Raw genomic sequence first — 22,631 nt, forward strand, 5'->3', positions numbered from 1 at the left:
GGAGTGGGGTCTCGTGAGTTCGAGCAGGGGGCAGGCTAGTCAGGACTTCTGGGTTCTACCCCAATTTGGGGGGGGAGGGGGGAATTCCTCCCCACGGGGCCTGGTCTGTGCCCTTAATATGTAGCGTTGCTCCATGTCCCCTGCCCAAACCCGGCCTCCCCCAATGGCACCACCTTCTGGGAGGGGGCTGGGTCCAGTGGGTTAGGACAGGGGGGCTGGGAGCCAGGACTCCTGGGTTCTCACCCCAGTGTAGGAGGGGAGTGGGGTGTAGCCAGTTAGAGCAGTGGTGAGTGCGCTGACCAGCCTGTTACCAGGTAGAACAGCAGCCCAGAGCCACATCAAGAGATGGACAAAGTCACACCCAGCCCGAAACTGAAACTGGGGAGCGCTGGGCGGTGGACAGGCTGGGGTGTTATTGTAGGGTCGCTGGGGAGCGCTGGGCGGTGGACGGGCTGGGGTGTTATTGTAGGGTCGCAGGGGAGCGCTGAGCGGTGGACGGGCTGGGGTGTTACTGTAGGGTCGCTGGGGAGCGCTGGGCCGTGGACGGGCTGGGGTGTTATTGTAGGGTCGCTGGGGAGCGCTGGGCGGTGGACGGGCTGGGGTGTTATTGTAGGGTCGCTGGGGAGCGCTGGGCGGTGGACGGGCTGGGGTGTTATTGTAGGGTCGCAGGGGAGCGCTGGGCGGTGGACAGGCTGGGGTGTTATTGTAGGGTCGCAGGGGAGCGCTGGGCGGTGGACAGGCTGGGGTGTTACTGTAGGGTCGCTGGGGAGCGCTGAGCGGTGGACGGGCTGGGGTGTTATTGTAGGGTCGCTGGGGAGCGCTGGGCGGTGGACAGGCTGGGGTGTTACTGTAGGGTCGCTGGGGAGCGCTGAGCGGTGGACGGGCTGGGGTGTTACTGTAGGGTCGCTGGGGAGCGCTGGGTGGTGGACAGGCTGGGGTGTTATTGTAGGGTCGCAGGGGAGCGCTGGGCCGTGGACGGGCTGGGGTATTATTGTAGGGTCGCAGGGGAGCGCTGAGCGGTGGACGGGCTGGGGTGTTATTGTAGGGTCGCTGGGGAGCGCTGAGCGGTGGACGGGCTGGGGTGTTATTGTAGGGTCGCTGGGGAGCGCTGGGCGGTGGACGGGCTGGGGTGTTATTGTAGGGTCGCTGGGGAGCGCTGGGCGGTGGACGGGCTGGGGTGTTACTGTAGGGTCGCTGGGGAGCGCTGGGCCGTGGACGGGCTGGGGTGTTATTGTAGAGTCACAGGGGAGCGCTGAGCGGTGGACGGGCTGGGGTGTTACTGTAGGGTCGCTGGGGAGCGCTGGGCCGTGGACGGGCTGGGGTGTTATTGTAGGGTCGCTGGGGAGCGCTGGGCGGTGGACAGGCTGGGGTGTTATTGTAGGGTCGCAGGGGAGCGCTGGGCGGTGGACAGGCTGGGGTGTTATTGTAGGGTCGCAGGGGAGCGCTGGGCGGTGGACAGGCTGGGGTGTTATTGTAGGGTCGCAGGGGAGCGCTGGGCGGTGGACAGGCTGGGGTGTTATTGTAGGGTCGCAGGGGAGCGCTGGGCGGTGGACAGGCTGGGGTGTTACTGTAGGGTCGCAGGGGAGCGCTGGGCGGTGGACAGGCTGGGGTGTTATTGTAGGGTCGCAGGGGAGCGCTGGGCGGTGGACAGGCTGGGGTGTTACTGTAGGGTCGCTGGGGAGCGCTGAGCGGTGGACGGGCTGGGGTGTTATTGTAGGGTCGCAAGGGAGCGCTGGGCGGTGGACAGGCTGGGGTGTTATTGTAGGGTCGCTGGGGAGCGCTGGGCGGTGGACGGGCTGGGTGTTATTGTAGGGTCGCTGGAGAGTGCTGGGCGGTGGACGGGCTGGGGTGTTATTGTAGGGTCGCTGGGGAGCGCTGAGTGGTGGACGGGCTGGGGTGTTATTGTAGGGTTGCTGGGGAGCGCTGGGCTGTGGGCAGGCTGGGTTGTTATTGTAGGGTCGCTGGGGAGCGCTGGGCCGTGGACGGGCTGGGGTGTTACTGTAGGGTCGCTGGGGAGCGCTGAGCGGTGGACGGGCTGGGGTGTTATTGTAGGGTCGCTGGGGAGCGCTGGGCCATGGACGGGCTGGGGTGTTACTGTAGGGTCGCTGGGGAGCGCTGGGCGGTGGACGGGCTGGGGTGTTATTGTAGGGTCGCTGGGGAGCGCTGGGCCGTGGACGGGCTGGGGTGTTATTGTAGGGTCGCAGGGGAGCGCTGGGCCGTGGACGGGCTGGGGTGTTATTGTAGGGTCGCTGGGGAGCGCTGGGCCGTGGACGGGCTGGGGTGTTATTGTAGGGTCGCTGGGGAGCGCTGGGCGGTGGACGGGCTGGGATGTTATTGTAGGGTCGCAGGGGAGCGCTGGGCGGTGGACGGGCTGGGGTGTTATTGTAGGGTCGCAGGGGAGCGCTGGGCCGTGGACGGGCTGGGGTGTTATTGTAGGGTCGCTGGGGAGCGCTGGGCCGTGGACGGGCTGGGGTGTTATTGTAGGGTCGCTGGGGAGCGCTGGGCGGTGGACGGGCTGGGTGTTATTGTAGGGTCGCTGGAGAGTGCTGGGCGGTGGACGGGCTGGGGTGTTATTGTAGGGTCGCTGGGGAGCGCTGAGTGGTGGACGGGCTGGGGTGTTATTGTAGGGTTGCTGGGGAGCGCTGGGCTGTGGGCAGGCTGGGTTGTTATTGTAGCGTCGCTGGGGAGTGCTCAGGCTATGGACAGCATTGTGCTGACACAGGAAATGCTCCGGGGAGGGGAGACCCCTTAGCTCAAGGACCCACCTGTCCTGGGACTTATAGCTCAGCGGCCCAGTGGGGAACAGCCGGGGGCCCCTAGAGCAGCAAGGAAAGCTCTCCCCCGCAGCCACCCTCCCAGGATGTGGGGCAGCCTGAGGAGAGAGCAGGGAGATGTGGGGTGAGGGAGAAGAATGACAGTAACACTGAGCACCCACGGATGGAGGGGACACCGGGGAAAGAATGGGAGAGACGAGGAGAGTGGGGGGCAGGTGGGACCCCGAGTAGGGGGTACACAGGGAAAGGCAGAGGGTGCCCAGAGCTTGTGGGGTCCAATCCCCCGACATACTCAGCATCTGCCCAGCACGGAGCCCCCAGTGGCATGTGGGTCCAACCTCCTCTTCCCCCGTTACACCCAGCGCCTGCTGGGACTGGGCTCCCCAGGCTGGGTGGGATCCAGCCCCTCCCAATATACCTAGCACCGACCCAGAATGGGGTCCCCAATGGCCTGTGGGGTCCCATCCCCTGATACACCCAGCAGCCGCCCAGGACGGGGCTCTGCACAGGGTCGCAGTGAGCAATGAGCCAGGTGGGTTCTCAGCACCGTCAGTGTCACAAGCAGAGCCCCAGCCCAGCGGCTCCCTGCCCCAGGATCCGACCCGCCCCCATCGCGGTTCAGGAGGGAGAGATCTGGAAAGTCATCGGGACCCCCCAGCCTGAGACCTTCTCTGCCCAGCTCCGAGCACCAGCCCGGAAGGCTCGTTTCCATACTTCTCCCTGCTAGGGGACAGACTGCGGTCAGGCTGCAGGACTCGCCTGGCACCTACAATGGCCCCATGGCCGTCCGGGGGCAACGCTACCCCACAGCCCAGATGCCAGCAAAGCAGGACACATGGCAAAGGACCTGGGGCGCTCCAGCCCCTTCCCTAGGGCCGGGTGCCCAAACCCCTTTCTGCTGGGGGCGGAGGAGAACGTGTGTCTGGGGGGATTGGGCGGATGGGTCTGTGTGAATTATTCCCAGTGGAAGGTTCGGGGCTGGCAGAAGTTCTGAGTCCCAACCCCCCAAAGGGCCCTGTCACAGCTCCCCAGGTTTGGTGCCTTGGCCCAGCCTTGGACCTGGGTCTGGGGGACCCGTTTGGAGTGTCAGACCCCCCTTCACCCCCCGGGTCCCACTCTGCCGTCAGGGGAGCCACATGGCTTCCCTGCCCCCTTGGGTCAAACCTCGGAGCCGTTAGCACCCCGGCCTCACACTGTGAGCATCCTTCAGCGAGTCCTCCTGGGCTGGACACCTCCGAGAGATGTGTACCCCAAAGGGGGCAATGGACCCCCCAGAATGTGCAAGGACTCAGGCAGCCTTGTCAAAGCAGGCGGGTTTATTAGGTGACTAGCACACGGCATAGGAAGCCCTCATTCCAGCACAGAGAACTGGGGTACAGCAGAGTTCCTTTGGGGGGTCTCCCAGCCCCAGCCAAGCTGTGTGGACCCCTTGGCTCCCGCTCTGGGCCTCTTTGTCCCCTGTCCCCTCTTTGTCTCTAGTTCCCGGGTGAGCTCACCCCCCACCTGGCCCCTCCTCAGGCCGTGCTCTTGGCCAGGGGAATGGGGCGCAGCTCCCTTGCTGAGAGGCAGGAAGTCGACACGATCAGGATCATTTGTTGGGTGCTAGGTGGCAAACGTTGCCGTGTCTGGCTTTGCTACATGAACCTGGGCCCCAAAGCCGAGACAGCCGGGCACCAGCCACACCTGCCTCGCTGGGCCTCTGCAAAGAGTAAACAGCCGTTTCCCCCCACCTAGCGAACAATGCAGCATGTAGGGGAAACTGAGGCACATACAGTATTCATACAAAATATTACTGAAAATTCCCACTCCGTCCCACCCTCCACCTCCCATCCCATCCTGACGTGCGCAGTGTGAACATCCAGCGCGTTAGACGGAGGGGGGAAGGTGGTGCCATTGGGGGAGGCCGGGTTTGGGCAGGGGACACGGAGCAATGCTACATATTAAGGGCACAGACCAGGCCCCGTGGGGAGGAATTCTGGTCACTAACATCAGAGTGGAGCTGGCACCGCAGGAAGGTAAAGGCCCCGTGCCCCATTGCCCACCTCCTTCAGCCAGCCCAGCCCCACCCCTGCCCTGGGGCTGGATTGGAGCCAGTGCACCCTAATGGGAAAGGCCGCGTGTCCCATTCCTCACCCCACTGAGCTGCCAGTCCCCCCACCCTGGGGCTGCATTAGAGCTGGAGCCCCCTGGAGAGTAATGGGCCCACGTCCCAGCCTCCCATGGATGGTCCCCCTGAACCCTGCCTGTGGCCTGGTCTACACTTAACGCTTATCCCAGCAGAGCTCTGCAGTTAGGTGTGACCCCACCCCCGGGACACACACAGAGCTCTGGGGGTCAGAGGTGTGACCCCACACCCCAGCACACCGCTGTGTCGCCAAGCCCCCCGTGTGCACACAGTCGCTCTGCAGAGCAGGGCATGTGTGGACCGGGCGAGGGCCGTGCGGGGAGGTGCTGTCCCCACGCTGGGGATAAACCCCTCCTCGCTGCACTGCGTCCACACTCGCTAGCCTCCCTCTCTTCCCCTCCCCAGCCAGAACTATTATTATTGCTGTATTACCGCAGGGCCGAGGAGCCTGGTTGTGCCCAGGACCCCCTTGGGCTCGCTGCTGCGCAGACGCAGAACAAAAACACAGAACCTACCCCTGGAGCCCGGGTCCCTCACACCCAGCTCTGGAGGGTCCCTGCCCTCAGGAGCTCTCAGCCCAGCCCAGCCAGCTGCCTCCCCGGCGCCCTGTGGGGCGTAGTGTTGTCAGGGCTCCCTGTGGGTAGCTGGGCCTATGTCCCATGGGCAACCCACTTGCTACCTGTGACGCAGCAGGGAGGGGGGAGTGTTGACCTGGGAATGTGGCAGGGGAGTTTCAATGGGGGTGGGAGACCTGAGAGCCTGTCACCTGAGCCGGGAGGGGGATGGGGGAGGTAACACCTCTGCCCGGGAATGTGAACAGAGGCTGCAGGAGGGAGCCTGCTGGGCCGGGGTTGGTTTCAGTTTGGGGCTGGGTGGTGGAACTCAGGGAACCCCAGGGCTGGGGTCTAAGCTCCCTGCTCCCCAAGAAGGACTTGACGGACGGGTCCTGGTTGTACCCACAGCTCTGTTTGTTCCTGTTGTCCAATAAACCTTCCATTTTACTGGCTGGCTGAGAGTCACAGTGAATCCCAGGAAGAGGGGTGCAGGGCCCGGACTCCCCCACACTCCATGACACCCTGATCCAGTCCTGCCCTTGGGGCCCTCAGCTCTGGAGCTGGGCATGGATCCAGCCCCAAGGTCCATGTCCCCAGGAGATGGGTCAATGCCCACACCTGGGCCGGTGCCGCCCTCAGGCCCTGGACTCCCCTGGTCTAACGTCCTGGTAGCCCCTGGAAGGAGAGAGCAGAGGGGATGGGTTAGGGGGTGTAACGGTCCCACCCCCACCCCCACCCCCGACAGGGAGAGGACTCACCTGCGTCTGCTCCTCCACAGCACCCCGGCCACGGCGGCTACGGCCAGAGCCCCCAGGGTGATGCCCACGGCCAGGCCGGGGCCCCAGCCCCTGCCCTGCTCTGTAAAACAGGGGGTGCCATGCTGGGAACTGGGACAGGAGAATGGGCCCTGGTCCCTCCGCCTCTCCCGCAGTCTCCCCCTGCTCCCCCCATGTGACGAAGTGGGACTGTTCTTAATGTTTCCTCTGAATAGTGTGGGGGTGCCTCAGTTTCCCCTAGGCAGTTCTTAAGTATCTAGGGGATAGGGTAAGGGTGTATGATCGTTGCAGAGCCCTAGAGGGCAGGTGTGTGCAGGGGTCTGGACACAGAGAATGGCCGACACCCTGTTTCCTGGCAACTGATGGCCTGGGCCCTTCCTCCCTGCAAGGAGAGCTAAAGGGTTGGAGAACAAACGAATCCGGTGCCCTCCTGGCCCGGGAAAGGGACAAAGCCCAGAGCAGGGCGGGGCTGGAGGGAGTTTCAGTTTGGGGCTGGCTGGGACATGGAGTGAAGGGCAGACGGGGTTGTCTGGCTCACTGCCCCCCAAAATGGACCCAGCTGAGGGGTCCAGTTCTCTGCACCTACAAGCTCTGTGTTAGACCATGTTCCTGTCGTCTAATAAACCTCTGTTTTACTGGCTGGCTGAGAGTCCCGTCTGACTGCGGAGTTGGGGGCAGGACCCTCTGGCCGCCCCAGGACCCCGCCTGCGTGGCGTCGCTGTGGGAAGCGTAGGGAGGGGCAGAGGATGCTGAATGCTCCGAGGTCAGACCCAGGAAGGTGGAAGCCGGGTGAGCTGTGCGTCCTGAAGACAGGCTGCTCCCAGAGACTTCCCCAGAGTCCTGCCTGGCTTTGTAGGGAGCAGTTCCAGAGCATTGCCCAGGGACTCCGTGACACCCCACCCCAACCCACTGCCTTCAGCCCCACATCCCCGCACTGTTCGCTCAGCCTCCCCCACAGTCCCCCTATTTTCTCCCACAGTCCCACCCCCTGCTTCCCCCCAATCCAGTTCTGCTCCCCTCTGTCCAATCCCCACCATACCCATGTCTTTTTCCGCATACCCCACAGGCCCTCCCCGGCTCTGCTCCCTGCACCTCCTCTGCCCCACTCTACGCAGCTCTCTGCACCCTGTCCCATTCGCGCTCTCCTCAGCCACCACTGCTGCCTCCCTCCATCCCAGTCCTGTCCCGTCCCCCTCAGCTCCTCCATCCTGCTCCCCATGGTCCATCCCCACAACCCTCACTCACCCCTCTGCCTCCCTCCATCCCAGTCCTGCCCCGTCCCCCTCAGCTCCTCCATCCTGCTCCCCCTGGTTCATCCCCACAACCCTCACTCACCCCTCTGCCTCCCTCCATCCCAGTCCTGTCCCGTCCCCCTCAGCTCCTCCATCCTGCTCCCCATGGTCCATCCCCACAACCCTCACTCACCCCTCTGCCTCCCTCCATCCCAGTCCTGCCCCGTCCCCCTCAGCTCCTCCATCCTGCTCCCCCTGGTTCATCCCCCCAACCCTCACTCACCCCTCTGCCTCCCTCCATCCCAGTCCTGTCCCGTCCCCCTCAGCTCCTCCATCCTGCTCCCCCTGGTCCATCCCCACAACCCTCACTCACCCCTCTGCCTCCCTCCATCCCAGTCCTGTCCCGTCCCCCTCAGCTCCTCCATCCTGCTCCCCCTGGTTCATCCCCCCAACCCTCACTCACCCCTCTGCCTCCCTCCATCCCAGTCCTGTCCCGTCCCCCTCAGCTCCTCCATCCTGCTCCCCCTGGTTCATCCCCACAACCCTCACTCACCCCTCTGCCTCCCTCCATCCCAGTCCTGTCCCGTCCCCCTCAGCTCCTCCATCCTGCTCCCCCTGGTCCATCCCCACAACCCTCACTCACCCCTCTGCCTCCCTGCGCCCCAATCCCGTTGCCTGGAACCACCCTGTCCCACTCAGGACGTGCAAGAAAAGCCCCCAGAGACCACGACCGCACCCCCCTGGAGACGTGCACCTACCCCAGGGGATCAGCAGGCTCTGGGCCCCCAGGCTGCTGTGCTCCACCTGGCAGGCGTAGCTGTGCCCGTCGTCCGGCTCCACGGCCAGGGAGCTGCGCAGCTGGTAGGTCAGGTCCGCGTTGGGCAGGATCCCGCTGGAGCTCAGCCGCCCGCCCGGCCCCACCTCCTCCCCGTCCTGCAGCCAGGCCACGCGGATGGGCCGGGGGTAGAAACCGGTGACCCGGCAAACCAGCAGTAACGACGCGGGGGTCCCGGCTGGGGAAGGCGCTCGGGCAAACACCACGGCGACCGGCCGCTCTGAGACAGGGGGAGAGAGACGGGGCGGGGGAGAGGGACGATTCAGTCTGAGCCTCAGGGACTCACTAGCCAAGCCCAGCTCCATCCCCCGGGGTCAGGCGTTGGCCCCACTGTCCTGGCCAGGCTCCAATTCTGCCCCCTGCAGTTACCAGTGGTGAGGGAATCCACCTTCACTTCCTGTCCTAAACGGCTGTGCAGTGCGGCTATGAAATGGCTACTATGCTCCACCCCAGCTATAGCTGCATTTGTACACGAGGCAAGGGGTCCCTGGATAAACAGCCCCCGTGCCCCACCCCAGAGGTGGCTGCATATCAGTTCAAGGTGAGGGATCCCTGTATAAACAGCTCCCACACCTGACCCCAAAGGTGACTTCTTCTCAGTGCTGGACCAGGGATCCCTGTATAAACAGCCCCCACATCCTACCCCAGAGGTGGTCGCATGGCAGCGAGTGGTGTCCAGCCTCACCTTGCCTCTCCAGAGACTCGTTCCCATACTGGACAAAGCTCTTGAGCTCATTGATACAGGTTGCTCGCAGGAGAAACTGAAGCGTGATGGCCGTGCTCCTCTCGTGGTTAAGAAGGTCCCGGGTGTAGAGCGCCAGCTTGTCCCCCTGATGAGCGACCCAGGTGCCTGCATCCGCGTCGAAGCTGATGAAGTCCTCGCCGTTCACCGCGGCCTCATAGAATCCCCTCGAGGTGCCGTTCGGGTGGAGCTTGCAGCTGAGAGAGACCTGGGTAACAAAGGGGTCTGGAGCAGGGAGGGCAGGGGGATGAGGACGGGCGTCCCGAGGTCACCGGGGGGCAGGGGTAAGGGTCAGAAATAGAGTGGCAGCGTGAGGGATGGGAGTGGGGAATAGACTTGTCAGGTACTATGAGGACGTTTGGCCTCAGGACAGCGGCGGGATTGTGGGGCAGCCCTGGCTGGAATTCAGGGCATGTTGAAGTTTTTGTTTAAAGCTGATTTTTCACGTGCATAGTCAGACTGGCTCGAAAATCGCTGCATTATATCGGGGCCTGAGGCAGAGTTTGTGGTGCAAATTTGGGGTTCCTCGGTCACGGGGTTCCTGAGATACAGACCCCCGCCCAAATGACCTGCTTTTCAAAGGGTCAGGCTACATGTCAGGAAAGACCCGGAGCCTCAGCTCAGGGAGAGGGATGCGGGGCCTTTCCCCTCTAGGAAGTTCAAGCTACAATCTGGCCCCAGACCTGGCTGGCTGACCCTGGGGTGGAGAATGGGGTACAGGTGTTTCCCCTCTGAGGGACACCGGTTCCAAACAGCCTACGGGCCAGGGACTGGCTGTCTTGCCCCCAGGGACACACTCAGTGGCTGTGGTGAGTGTGTCAGTTCCCAGCACCCCGCTCCGTACTCACAGCCCATTCCCTGCTGCTGAGCTATCCTGTTCACAGTACGGTTGAAGTTGAACAGGTAGTGATGGATCAGCAGCTCCAGGTCCTGCCACTCCTTTGGGGTCAGGCCCCGCTGGGCCCAGGGCTGCAGGAAGCGGATCTGACAGGTGCTGCAGTCCATGGAGTGGGTCTCCAGGTCGCCCAGCAGGGCCATCCCCTCCATGTCCGTGGAGCTGGCGTTGTGGAAGACATTGATCTGGAGCAGCCGCAGGGTGACAGATGCTGGGGGGAGAGGAGGGGAGGCTGGGGGAGGGGGCAGGAAACAAGTGGAGGACAAAGCAGGTGGGGAGAGAGCTGAATGAGTCTCAGTCTCCTTAAGTCCTTCGGGACAGGATCTCCCTGCTGAACCTAACCCACCTCCCCACTCCTACTCCCCCAGCAAGGGTCACTAGCCCAGCGTGGTGCTGCCCTACCCTAGCCTTGGGATTACACCATCCCCACCTCCCAGCTTCAAAAACGGTGGGGGAGGGGTCCCCACTTACCAGTCCGGGCCCCCCATGCCCAGGGGAGGAGCAGCAGAGGGAGCAGCATCCTGGCAGGGGAAGGGGGAACCGGGCTCAGGCAGGCGTCAGGGCAGCGAGATGAGGGGCCCAGAGTCACTCACATGCTCTCGGTTCCGCCCCAGGGCACACGCCTCTTTGCCCACTTCTCTCTTTGTCTGTCTCTGCTCAGCTGCGTCCCCGCAGCTGCCAGCCCCGAGCCAATCAGGGCAGAGGGAGTCGGGGAGTGGAGGCAGCGCGGGAGGGGGATCCCCGGCCGCAAGATCAGAACCAGACCCTGTGCCCGGGTCAGTGCGTGTGTGTCACGCCCCCTCCATCTCCTCCAGCCTGGGGTACCACTGCTCCCAGCCCAGCCCCTAGCACTGCCCTGGGGCAATGGGGCCAGCCCTGTCTGCCCGGGCAGAGCCCCCTGCTGCCCCCCGCCCTGCTCCCTGCAGCCCAGCCCCTAGCGCCGCCCTGGGGCAATGGGGCCAGCCCTGACTGCCAGGGGACAGCGCCCCCCCACTCAGAGCCAGATTCACCCACAGGCAGACTAGGCAGGTGCCCAGGGCTCAGATTCATGGCCAGCATCCTGCTCCTCACCCCGCTCACGGGCTCCGCCCACAGCAGCAGCCTCAGCCCCGGAACGTCACCCCAAACCTGCCCCGGCGCAGAGGGTAGGCTTGGGGTGGGGGAGCGAGCCTGCCCCCACTCACCCCGCAGGGGTGGTCCTGTACTGTGGGGCTGGGGCTGGCTCCTCCCGAGGGGGGCAGCCGGGCTGAACCTAGGGGCACCAGTTCAGGTTTTGATGTGGCGGGGGGGACGACAAATTTTAACTGTGATTCCTGGGGCTCCCGACGCACCTGAAACAGATAACTGCTTAGAAAGTAGCCGACAGGAGCACTGGATCTCCTTCCCACAGAGCGAAAGACAATTCAATCCATCTTAGAGCTGGGCTCTGAGCTGCCACGGCCTCCTTCCCAACCGCCGTCTCCCAGAGGTGGCCTGCCGGGTTTGGCTCCCCGCCGTGAGACAGGTCGCCCGGAGGCAGCTGGCTTCGTCCGGCTACCCCCGTGCCTGCCCGGTCTGCCGGCAGGCCGGCGCCTTCGGGACGGAGCCCCCCCAGGACGCAGCTCGGCATCTCGCGGGGCTGACGACGAGCCTGACCTCCTGGGCGCCTTTGGAAATCCCGCTCGGTGCGGAAACGGCTTTGAAGACCCGGCCCTTCGCCTCAGGGCCCCCCCGCACAAGGGGGAGAACTGCCCGGCCCAAGCTCCCCGGGGGGCTGGGAGGGGACGGAGCTCAGGCTCTCGCAGGTGCTCTGATACTGCGGTGAGGGAGCGAAGACGTGGGCCCCGAGGGGACCCCCCTCTACCAAACTCGGGGGGGGGCATAGGAGTCCCCGGCCCCTAAATGGCACCTCTGGCTGAACCTGAATGACAGGGGCAGTGCCCCCCTAAGCTGCCCCCTCCATGCCAACATCCCCTCCCCCGCCCCGATGTCCCCCTCCCAAAAGCCCTTCCCCCTCCCTTCCTTTAGCCCCTCCCACTCTGTGCCCCATTCTCCTCTGTTCTCCTCCCAGGACCCCGGGCGCCTCCCTTTCTCCCATGCTGGTGGACCGGCCAATCAGAAGGTGCTGCTGCCTATCAGCATCACTAGTTGCTGGGCAGAGTCCGCCGGGGGCAGTTCTAGCGAGTGAGGGAAAAAGGCGGGAAACGGGTGGAGATGTGGCAGGAGGCGTCAACAGCCCCTGAGAGTGTGATGGGGGAGGGGCCAACTGCCATCTGAGGGGGGAGGAAGGGGAGGGGGCAACTGTCACCTGAGGGGGCAGGAGCGGGAGGGGGCAACTGTCACCTGAGGGGACCCCAGCAAATGTCCCTGTGACGGGGTGGGTCACAGAGACCCCCTTGGGATAGTCACCTGACGTGCTGAAAGTACCTCTGAGCCCGTTTCCCCTGCCCGCGGGGGATGCCAGACCCTGCCTGGTAGAGCCAGGCACGCCAGACTGCTGCGAACACAGACCCAGGGGCTGAACCCCCCCCCCCCAAAGCTGCCGAGGTCACGGAAAACCAGCAGCCAGACCCCCAGCTCCCAGTGGGGTCAGCAGGTCCCCTGTCTCCGGCACCCAGATCCCCAGCTCCCAGTGGGGTCAGCAGGTCCCCTGTCTCCGGCACCCAGACCCCCAGCTCCCAGTGGGGTGAGCAGGTCCCCTGTCTCCGGCACCCAGATCCCCAGCTCCCAGTGGGGTCAGCAGGTCCCCTGTCTCCGGCACCCAGACCCCCAGCTCCCAGTGGGGTCAGCAGGTTCCCTGTCTCCGGCACCCAGATCCCCAGCTCCCAGTGGGGTCAGCAGGTCCCCTGTCTCCGGCACCCAGACCCCAGCTCCCAGTGGGGTCAGCAGGTTCCCTGTCTCCGGCACCCAGATCCCCAGCTCCCAGTGGGGTGAGCAGGTCCCCTGTCTCCGGCACCCAGACCCCCAGCTCCCACTGGGGTCCAAACCCCAAAGGACTCCGTCTTACCCTGTATAAAGCTCAGACAGGGTAAACGCAGGAATTGCCCACCCTCTACAACACTGACAGAGAGAGATGTCCAGCGATTTGCTCCCCCAGGTGTTCATCACGTACCCTGGGTTTATAAATAAATCACGGTGATTTTATTAGTATAACAAGTAGGCTTTAAGTGGTTTCGAGTAATAACAGAGAGAACAGAGTAAGTCACAAATCAAAATAAAACAAAACAGGCAAGTCTAAGCCTAATACATTAAGAAACTGATTACGGGTAATATCTCGCCTTCAGAGCTGTTCCAATGAGCTTTTTCACAGACTAGACTCCTTCCTCATCTGGGCCCGATCCTTTCCCCAGTACAGTCTTTGTTTGAGCCAGCAGACATCTCTGGTGGTAAGCAGGGGTTTTCTCATGACTGGCCCCCCCGTTTTGTCCTGCTTCACCCCCTTTTATAGCTTTGGCCATGGCGGGAATCTTTTGTCTCTCTGGGTCCCCACCCCTCGTTCTAAATGGAAAAGTATCAGACTTAAGATGGATTCCAGTACCAGGCGACAAGGTCACATGTCACTCTGAGACCGCTCCTCTCCATTCTTCCTGGGTTGGCCCACACCTCCACAGGAAGGCTTGCAGGTAAATAAACCATTTACAACCAATTGTCCTAGTCAGTGGGAGCCATCAAGATTCTAAACCCCCATTAATGGCCCACGCTTTGCATAATTACAACAGGACCTCAGAGTTATACTTCATATTTCTAGCTTCAGATACAAGAATGATACATGCATACAAATAGGAGGAATATATTCCCTAGTTTATAACCTTTGTTATGATACCTTACAAGCATATTCCAGTTACATCATATTCACACTCATAAGCATATTTCCATAAACATATGGAGTGCAACATCACAGTCACCCTGACTTCTTGGTCTGTGGACTTTCTGCTTTGTTATTGTGGGGTTGCTGGGGAGCGCTGGGCTGTGGACAGGCTGGTTTGTTATTGTAGGGTTGCTCGGGAGTGATGGGCGTGTAGACATGCTGGCTTGTTATTGTAGGATTGCTGTTGATAAGCTGGTTTGTTATTGTAGGGTTGCTCCTCAGTGCTGGGCTGCCTCACGCTGGTCTCATGGTAACAGTGACATGCAATGACCATTCCCGGTTGGTTCTGGATGAAAATCGCTGCCTGGTGTTTGGGACCCTATGTGAGGTGCGGCTGTTCTGGGGGCGGGGGGACCTTGCTGTGCAGGGGGAGCCCCTGGCTTGGTTTTCCCCACTTGGCCCTGGAGCAGACGCTGCTTTTCCAGAGTGAATCTCCCCCGATTCATCCTCTGGGTTCCGGCTCTTGTCTCAACCCCATTGTTAGGGTCAGGGCAGGTCTGGGTTTTGGGCCCTGCCCCCCTCAGGGTCCCCTATTTCCTCCAGCCCAGAGTAAGTGAGCGGACGATTGACACACGCAGCAGAGGGTGCAATCCCCTGGGGTGACCTGCCTTCATGACACCCCCACTGAGCCGTGTGACAGAGGGAAGAAGGCCCGGCAGTCGCAGCTGCAGACAGACCCCGCACGTCCTGCCGGAGGAGGCCACGTGCCGTCCCTGTGTCTCCACTGTGGAGCAGGCACCGCGGGTCCCTGCACGGCGAGACAGCAGGAGAGACTGGGGAGCGGCCCCCCAGGCCCCGGTGAGCGCAGCGAGGTGAGTGCCATGGGTTCACACCGTTTTGAGGTGGTTGTTCTACCATGTGTGCTCTGCAGTGCTGCTGCTGGGGTTTGTCTGCTTCTGCAGCAGGGGGCTTTGTTATTTTGTCTTGTGTGTTTGAGGGTCGACATTTGAGCTCTGGGGCAGCACAGAAATGACCTTCCTGGGACACACCAGCGTGTTCGGTCCCTGGGCCATTACAAGTGACAAGAAGACGACACAGGCTGGTTTATTTCAGTGAGGTCACTTGTTAGCACCAGGGCTGTGTACATTCTGGCTTCTCACCATTTCCTCATGTGGTTTCAGGTTTGCGCTGACAGTTAACCCACCAGCCAAGCAGGCAAACGCCTTTAGACCCTGTTCCAGAGAGAAGGAAACGGGGAGGTGACGTGACCTGCCTGAGGTCACGCAGTGAAACTGCAGCAGAGCTGGATAGAACCCAGGTGTCCTGATGTAGCTGCAACACCAGCCCTTGCAGTGAAGGCTCTGACGGCTTTTCTTCGCATGCCCCTGCTGTACACACTGTGTGGAAGCAAAATGTGACTATAGGCAGGACTATGTCTGGATTGTTTTATTCCACGGACGGGGGTACCAGTAAGTGGTGGTTGACATTGGCAGTGACCCTCCCAGCCACGCTCCTGTTAGAGAGCCAGAGAAGCTGGCAGGGGTGAGCTAGGAACAAGGATTCCTCAACCAGAGCAGAGAAGTGGCTCCCTTGTATCTGCTCTCCTGTTTTCTTCCAAGAAATCTGTGTTGTACCCAGCCCCCAGCACGGCTCCTCCGCCTGCTGGAAACTAGGGCCTGGGTCTGGGTCTGGGGAGTCCCCGGCCCCAAGGCTGCTGGTCTGCCCATCCTGCTCCCTGCAGCCAGGAGCCACAGGAACTAGAGGCCCCAGCCTTTTCCCTGCCAGTTCCCCCTGGCCACAGTGAGCTCTGAGCAAGCGGGTTCCTTGGGGAGCTGGCGTATTAGGCAGTGCAGCAGTTATAACAGAAAATGACCTCTTTGCAGCTTCCCCCACAACCTCACAAAGGCACCCCCGGGGCCCTGTAAGTATGAGTCACCAGGCATGAGGCGAGTGATTATGGTTAAGATTAGCCACCAGCCACAGCAACACAAGCTCTGCGGAGTGACAGGCATTCCCCAGCCCTGCCCACAGTGAAAAGAAATGTCAGTTTATTTAACAAAGGTTAGAGATACGAGAAGACACAAGTAGAATTATTGAGAAAAAATGGCTACATATAAAATAAAATCATAACACACATTCTAGAGACTAATCTTTATTACCAAGATACTTTTCTATGTATCTAATGAAGCTTAGCTCTTCCAAAATGTCAGCAGTGTTTTCCAGCCAGGCAGGCTGTGATATCTTTCTCAGGAAACAAGGCACGCTCTTAACTTCTTGCCTCTGTGAAGGATACTGTGTGTCTTTTTGCACCCCCAGGTATATTAAATAGTCCATTGAGCTTTCTTCATAAACTGGACACCCTCCCACTGTGTGTTCCTTCCTGTAGATTTGGGGATCCCTTGTTGATTTCGCAGTCTGGATTAGCTGGTAGCTCCCTATGCAAATAGACTTACATTGTGAGATGCACAATACACAATGGCCAGCCAGAGGATAAACGACTCCTAACCCCTGCCTGCACAGAAATGTGTTTTAAACTTCAGGTGACCTGCCTGTTCTCTACTTTAAGAACATAATTTTTATGTTTAGCTACAGCTGTGACCAGCTGTCCCTGCGCTGCCCGAATGTAAGGAAAAGCCAGCGCCCTCACGGGAGGGCTCACACAGAGTTTGGGGTGCGATCCCGATGAGTCGAAAGAATAGTAAATATGGCAGGCGACCAGCTTGGCTTAATGGTGAAATCCTAGCGGATCTTAAACATAAAAAAGAAGCTTACAAGAAGTGAAAGGTTGGACATATGACCAGGGAAGAGTATAAAAATATTGCTCGGGCATGTAGGAATGATATCAGGAGGGCCAAATCGCACCTGGAGCTGCAGCTAGCAAGAGATGTCAAGAGTAACAAGAAGGGTTTCTTCAGGTATGTTGGCAACAAGAAGAAAGCCAAGGAAAGTGTGGGCCCCTTACTGAATGAGGGAGGCAACCTAGTGACAGAGGATGTGGAAAAAGCTAATGTACTCAATGCTTTTTTTTGCCTCTGTCTTCACTAACAAGGTCAGCTCCCAGACTGCTGCGCTGGGCATCACAAAATGGGGAAGAGATGGCCAGCCCTCTGTGGAGATAGAGGTGGTTAGGGACTATTTAGAAAAGCTGGACGTGCACAAGTCTGTGGGGCCTGACGAGTTGCATCCGAGAGTGCTGAAGGAATTGGCGGCTGTGATTGCAGAGCCATTGGCCATTATCTTTGAAAACTCGTGGCGAACCGGGGAAGTCCCGGATGACTGGAAAAAGGCTAATGTAGTGCCAATCTTTAAAAAAGGGAAGAAGGAGGATCCTGGGAACTACAGGCCAGTCAGCCTCACCTCAGTCCCTGGAAAAATCATGGAGCAGGTCCTCAAGGAATCAATCCTGAAGCACTTGCATGAGAGGAAAGTGATCAGGAACAGCCACCATTCACCAAGGGAAGGTCATGCCTGACTAATCTAATCGCCTTTTATGATGAGATTACTGGTTCTGTGGATGAAGGGAAAGCAGTGGATGTATTGTTTCTTGACTTTAGCAAAGCTTTTGACACGGTCTCCCACAGTATTCTTGTCAGCAAGTTAAGGAAGTATGGGCTGGATGAATGCACTATAAGGTGGGTAGAAAGCTGGCTAGATTGTCGGGCTCAACAGGTAGTGATCAATGGCTCCATGTCTAGTTGGCAGCCGGTGTCAAGTGGAGTGCCCCAGGGGTCGGTCCTGGGGCCGGTTTTGTTCAATATCTTCATAAATGATCTGGAGGATGGTGTGGATTGCACTCTCAGCAAATTTGCGGATGATACTAAACTGGGAAGAGTGGTAGATACACTGGAGGGGAGGGATAGGATACAGAAGGACCTAGACAAATTGGAGGATTGGGCGAAAAGAAATCTGATGAGGTTCAGTAAGGATAAGTGCAGGGTCCTGCACTTAGGACGGAAGAATCCAATGCACCACTACAGACTAGGGGCCGAATGGCTAGGCAGCAGTTCTGCGGAAAAGGACCTAGGGGTGACAGTGGACGAGAAGCTGGATAGGAGTCAGCAGTGTGCCCTTGTTGCCAAGAAGGCCAATGGCATTTTGGGATGTATAAGTAGGGGCATTGCCAGCAGATCGAGGGACGTGATCGTTCCCCTCTATTCGACATTGGTGAGGCCTCATCTGGAGTACTGTGTCCAGTTTTGGGCCCCACACTACAAGAAGGATGTGGATAAATTGGAGAGAGTCCAGCGAAGGGCAACAAAAATGATTAGGGGTCTAGAACACATGACTTATGAGGAGAGGCTGAGGGAACTGGGATTGTTTAGTCTGCTGAAGAGAAGAATGAGGGGGGATTTGATAGCTGCTTTCAACTACCTGAAAGGGGGTTCCAAAGAGGATGGCTCTAGACTGTTCTCAATGGTAGCAGATGACAGAATGAGGCATAATGGTCTCAAGTTGCAGTGGGGGAGGTTTAGATTGGATATTAGGAAAAACTTTTTCACTATGAGGGTGGTGAAACACTGGAATGCGTTACCTAGGGAGGTGGTAGAATCTCCTTCCTTAGAGGTTTTTAAGGTCAGGCTTGACAAAGCCCTGGCTGGGATGATTTAACTGGGAATTGGTCCTGCTTCGAGCAGGGGGTTGGACTAGATGACCTTCTGGGGTCCCTTCCAACCCTGATATTCTATGATTCTATGATCCCTTGTGTCTATTTACCCTTGCTGTCCATTCCTGACTGGGTGGCAGGTTGACACATGTCAATCACTATTGTCTCCTTTCTCCCCGGGTCACGCATGCATTGTCATCATCACTTTATGAGGAGACAACTTTTACGTTTCTCAATAACTGGAGGAAATATTTTTCTCATGTTTCCTTGTGTGTGGGACATTGGCTAGAAAGTGTCCCTGTCTCAATCTCTCCGGTCCTGCTGGCTGCAGTTGCTCTTTTCTGGGTTTAGACTTTGCTTTGTACTTTCTGGTCTGTACCCCAAGGTTGAGGTCTTAGAGTCTGCCAAAATTTTGCACATTTCACTATGGTCACGTATCTGCTAGCATGATTGTTCTGTGCAGGGACCTGGGGCCATCCCAGACAGGTTCCCACATGGGCAGCGACATCAGCAAGAGTGACTGTGGGGCTGGGCAGGGGGCCAGGAGACCGTTAACTCGGGACGTGTGCACGAGGGAAAGTGAGGACTCCCCCAGGTGGGAGCAGCACAGGAGGGTGGGGAGAGCCCAGGGAGGAGACAATGACAGAAAGGGACATTCAACCAGAGGGCACCAGGCCTCGATCAGCAGTGCAGAAGTGGGCTCCTGGACTCCCAGCTTCTACATTCTCCAGGATGGGATCAGATGCAGGAGCCCTGCAGGGAGAGAGAGGTATCACCACCTGGCACTGAGGCTAGCCGAGACCAATGTAGAGTCAAAATCCAGCTCCAGCCCTGTCACGGAGTCCCCGGGCGATGCTCGGGAACTGCTCCCTATGAAGCCAGGCAGGACTCTGGGGAAGTCTCTCGGGGAGCAGCCTGTCTGCAGGACACACAGCTCACACGGCTTCCCCCTTCCTGGGTCTGACCTCGGAGCATTCAGCATCCTCTCTGCCCCTCCGTGCACTTCCCACAGTAAGTCCACCCAGGCGGGGTCCTGGGGAAGCCAGAGGGTCCTGCCCCCCAACTCCGCAGTCAGATGGGACTCTCAGCCAGCCAGTAAAACAGAAGGTTTATTAGACGACAGGAATATGATCTAACACAGAGCTTGTAGGTGCAGAGAACAGGACCCCTCAGCCGGGTCCTTTTTGGGGGGCAGTGAGCCAGACAACCACGTCTGCACTTCACTCCTCGTCCCCAGCCAGCCCCAAACTGAAACTCTCTCCAGCCCCTCCTCCTCTGGGCTTTGTCTCTTTCCCGGGCCAGGAGGTCACCTGATCTCTTTGTCTCCAACCCTTTAGCTCTCACCTTGCAGGGGGAAAGGGCCAGGCCATCAGGTGCCAGGAAACAGGGTGTCGGCCATTCTCTGTGCCCAGACCCCTGCATACACCTGCCCTCTAGGGCTCTGCAATGATCATAACCCCTTACCCCACCCCCTAGATACTTAAGAACTGCCTAGGGGAAACCGAGGCACCCCCACACTATTCAGAGAAAACATTGAGAACAGTCCCACTTTGTCACAAGTCCCTCCACAGTCTCTTTGTCTGATTTAAGGGGAGACTTTTGTGCTTTTAGAAATATTGTTTTAAAGGCGAAAGGCCCCAGGAAAATGTGGGAAGTGGTGTGTGAGTGTGAATGGGACGTTGTTGCTCATGTCAACCCACCTGGGAAAATAATTAGAGAGTGAGTGAGCGCAGGTAAGGGAAAAACGGGTGTCACGCAGTCAGCGTTTTGACCTGCAAGTTATTACAGTTTCTTTCACACGTTTAGGCAAAAAGGGAAGCAGCTTTGAGGGTAGCATAAATAAGTGTCAGAATTCAGGGTCAGGAGTTCATCGATTTCTGGTGTGTTTCTCAAGTGAGTGGTCTCCATATTTTTAAAAGGGGAAGTGGATTTGTTTCATAACTAGAGAGGAACTGACTGATCTGCGGGCACTTCAAACTGTGTCTGCAACTCCCTGATGTTCCAGGACTGTGTGGGACTAGAGAGGAGAAGTGGAGGGGAGGCCAGGAGGGCATGACTGTAGCTCAGACTCTGAAGGGGCTGACTCAGGTTTATGGGAAGCCAGGGGCTGGGATTAGCCCTGCACTTCCTGGACGTGGGCAGAAAGATGGGCAGGAAGTTTCTGAGTCACTAGAAAACTGGATTCGAGCCTGAAGAGAAAATTAAAGCAAAGTGCGGTGAACCAAAATCCTAGCGAAACCCTCCAGTGCCATTGCATCATGGCCCCACTGGGGACTTGTTTCCTGGGGCTGCCGGCCCCATCCCTGAGCCAGTCACCTTTCTTATTCCTCAGGTAGACGAGCAACCCCAGGACCACGAAGACCAAACCCAGCACGAAGCCCCCGACCCCAGCCAGCCTCTTGCCCCAGCAGAGTCAGCCAGTGCCTGTGTGGAAACAAGAGCACAGCTGGTTTAGGCTGAGCTCAGCCTCTCCTTCCCCTTGTGCTCTCTGCCCGCAGGGGTCGGGTGGGGCTGTGACCCAGGCCCATCCCCTGGGGGCTCTACAGAGCGAGGGATGCCTTTGTGGGGCTCAGGGGCTGCCCCACACCCAGAGGCTCTTACCCCAGTGCACACTGAGGGGGTCCCGCAGGCTGATATGCTCCAGCTGGCAGGTGTAGACTCCCCGCGCCAGGGGCTCATCTCCAGCATCACCAGGATCTGGAAGGTCCAGTCTCCGTTCTGGAGCAGCTCCGTGGACACCACCCCGGCCGTCTGCTCCTGCCCGTTCTTCAGCCACTTGATCTCGATCCCCAAGGGGTAAAACCCTGTCACGGAGCAAACCAGCAGGTTGCAATGGGCTGGGACCCTGATTTCATGGGGGAAACTTTCACCTTGGACTGAATTGGGAGAAGCAGGGAGAGAGAGAGAGATGGGAAAGGAGTAAGAGACAGAGCAGGACTCAAAGAGACCAGGTTCCAGTTCCAATTTTTACAATCTTCCTTCACCCCAGAGCATGAGGAGATCATCACAGATCCTGGCAGAGGTACCATTGTTAACCTTTGGTATTCCCTCATTGTCCCTGTCTGGGGATACCTACTCGGACAGATATGACAATATCTTGCAATGTCCTGGATACACCTTATTGAACTAAGTGAAACCTTACTGAATTAAATATTTTAGGAGTCCATTGTATTCCAAATGCAGTGGTTTAAGTGTTATTATGGAATTGTGCGTAACTTCTAGGCAACATGACTAACGTGATCATGACATGAGAGACTTCGTGATTCTAGGGAAAGAAAGGAGTGAGAGCAGCAGATCTGGGACAGTGGATTTCAAAAAATCAGACTTCAGCCAAGTCAGAGAGCTGGTAGGTTAGGAAGAAAATCTAAGGAAAAAAGGAGTTCAGAAGAGCTGGCAGAGTCTCAAGAAGACAGTATTCAAGGCACGACTGCAAACTATCCCAATGGAAAGAAAAGATAGAAAGAGTCTGTCACAGAGTCACAGGATCTGGTCTATGCCCAGCCTGTAACCGGAACGACCCCTTAGTGTGCCGGGCCTCAAGGACCCACACAGTTCCATAGGGGCAGGCCCGGGGCCTCCAGGACTCTGACACTGGGCCTTTGTGACCAGCAAACCCTGTCTCTCGCCATGGCTCCCTACAACCAATCCAGCCCAGCCAGACCCCTATGGGAGGCTTGTGCTGTAGTTCTGGGCTCCGTGCTGTCAGGGAGGATTTGGAGCAACACCGGGGGTCTTTTCAAAACAAGGGAACCATTTCTCAGTCCCCTGGCCTACAGAACCTGAAAGTCCTTAGGTTAGCAAAGGGGGTCAGAAGTGAAGCCGTCGTGCACCCTGGCCAAGTCAGTGCCCTGAGGAGCCAGCCAAGCTGTAATGGACTCCCTTTCTCGCGCTCTCCCCAGGGCTGAGCTCCTGAGTCCCCCCTTCTTCCAGTCACCCGACACCTTCTTCTCCAGCGTCCCCAGTTCTACCTGCTGGGGATTCCTGCTCTTTGGTCTTGATTGTTGGGTCTGTAGGGCGTCTCTTTGTCTAGCTGCAACTTCTTTTGGTTTGGGTCTGTTTTAGCCAGTTTTTCTGATGACTATAGTCATTCTGCCAGACAGCGAGGTGACACACACATCTTCTGTCTCCTGTGCTGGTCCAGGAGCAGTGCTGACCCTATCAATGTGACGTACAGAGGGAGACGGAGGCAGGCCTAGGGTTCATAACATAGATCACTGAAAATTCCCACTTCAGCACAGAGGCCAACATGGCTCCATCAGGAACTCTCTAATCACCTGGAAATCAAAAAGGAATCCTACAGAAAGTGGA

At 58.8% G+C, this 22,631-nt stretch overlaps 1 protein-coding gene and 1 pseudogene across 1 annotated transcript; both read right to left on the reverse strand.

The window, feature by feature from the left end:
* Window positions 1–6,088: 6,088 nt before the first annotated feature.
* Window positions 6,089–10,453, reverse strand: LOC144274767 (antigen-presenting glycoprotein CD1d-like). Its single transcript, XM_077833851.1, has 6 exons — window positions 10,405–10,453; window positions 9,887–10,165; window positions 8,982–9,263; window positions 8,220–8,516; window positions 6,212–6,311; window positions 6,089–6,128 (listed from the first exon to the last, which is right to left on the reverse strand). Exons 1-6 carry the CDS (start codon window positions 10,451–10,453, stop codon window positions 6,089–6,091), a joined length of 1,047 nt encoding a protein of 348 aa, XP_077689977.1.
* A 9,556-nt stretch (window positions 10,454–20,009) lies between these two features.
* Window positions 20,010–21,376, reverse strand: LOC144274200 (DLA class II histocompatibility antigen, DR-1 beta chain-like; annotated as a pseudogene).
* Window positions 21,377–22,631: the final 1,255 nt, after the last annotated feature.

The sequence above is a fragment of the Eretmochelys imbricata genome, chromosome 14, assembly GCF_965152235.1.
Source record: "Eretmochelys imbricata isolate rEreImb1 chromosome 14, rEreImb1.hap1, whole genome shotgun sequence".
Classification (NCBI taxonomy): domain Eukaryota; kingdom Metazoa; phylum Chordata; order Testudines; family Cheloniidae; genus Eretmochelys; species Eretmochelys imbricata.

What these genes read in the sequence shown, in the direction of transcription:
- LOC144274767 (XM_077833851.1), bottom strand. Translation starts at nt 10,453, where the DNA reads ATGCTGCTCCCTCTGCTGCTCCTCCCCTGGGCATGGGGGGCCCGGACT. An exon ending in CGAGTCTCTGGAGAGGCAAG is followed by an intron (nt 8,517 to 8,981) that starts GTGAGGCTGGAC and finishes CCCCTGTCTCAG; the next exon opens with AGCGGCCGGTCGCCGTGGTG. An exon ending in GAGCCTGCTGATCCCCTGGG is followed by an intron (nt 6,312 to 8,219) that starts GTAGGTGCACGT and finishes CCTGTTTTACAG; the next exon opens with AGCAGGGCAGGGGCTGGGGC.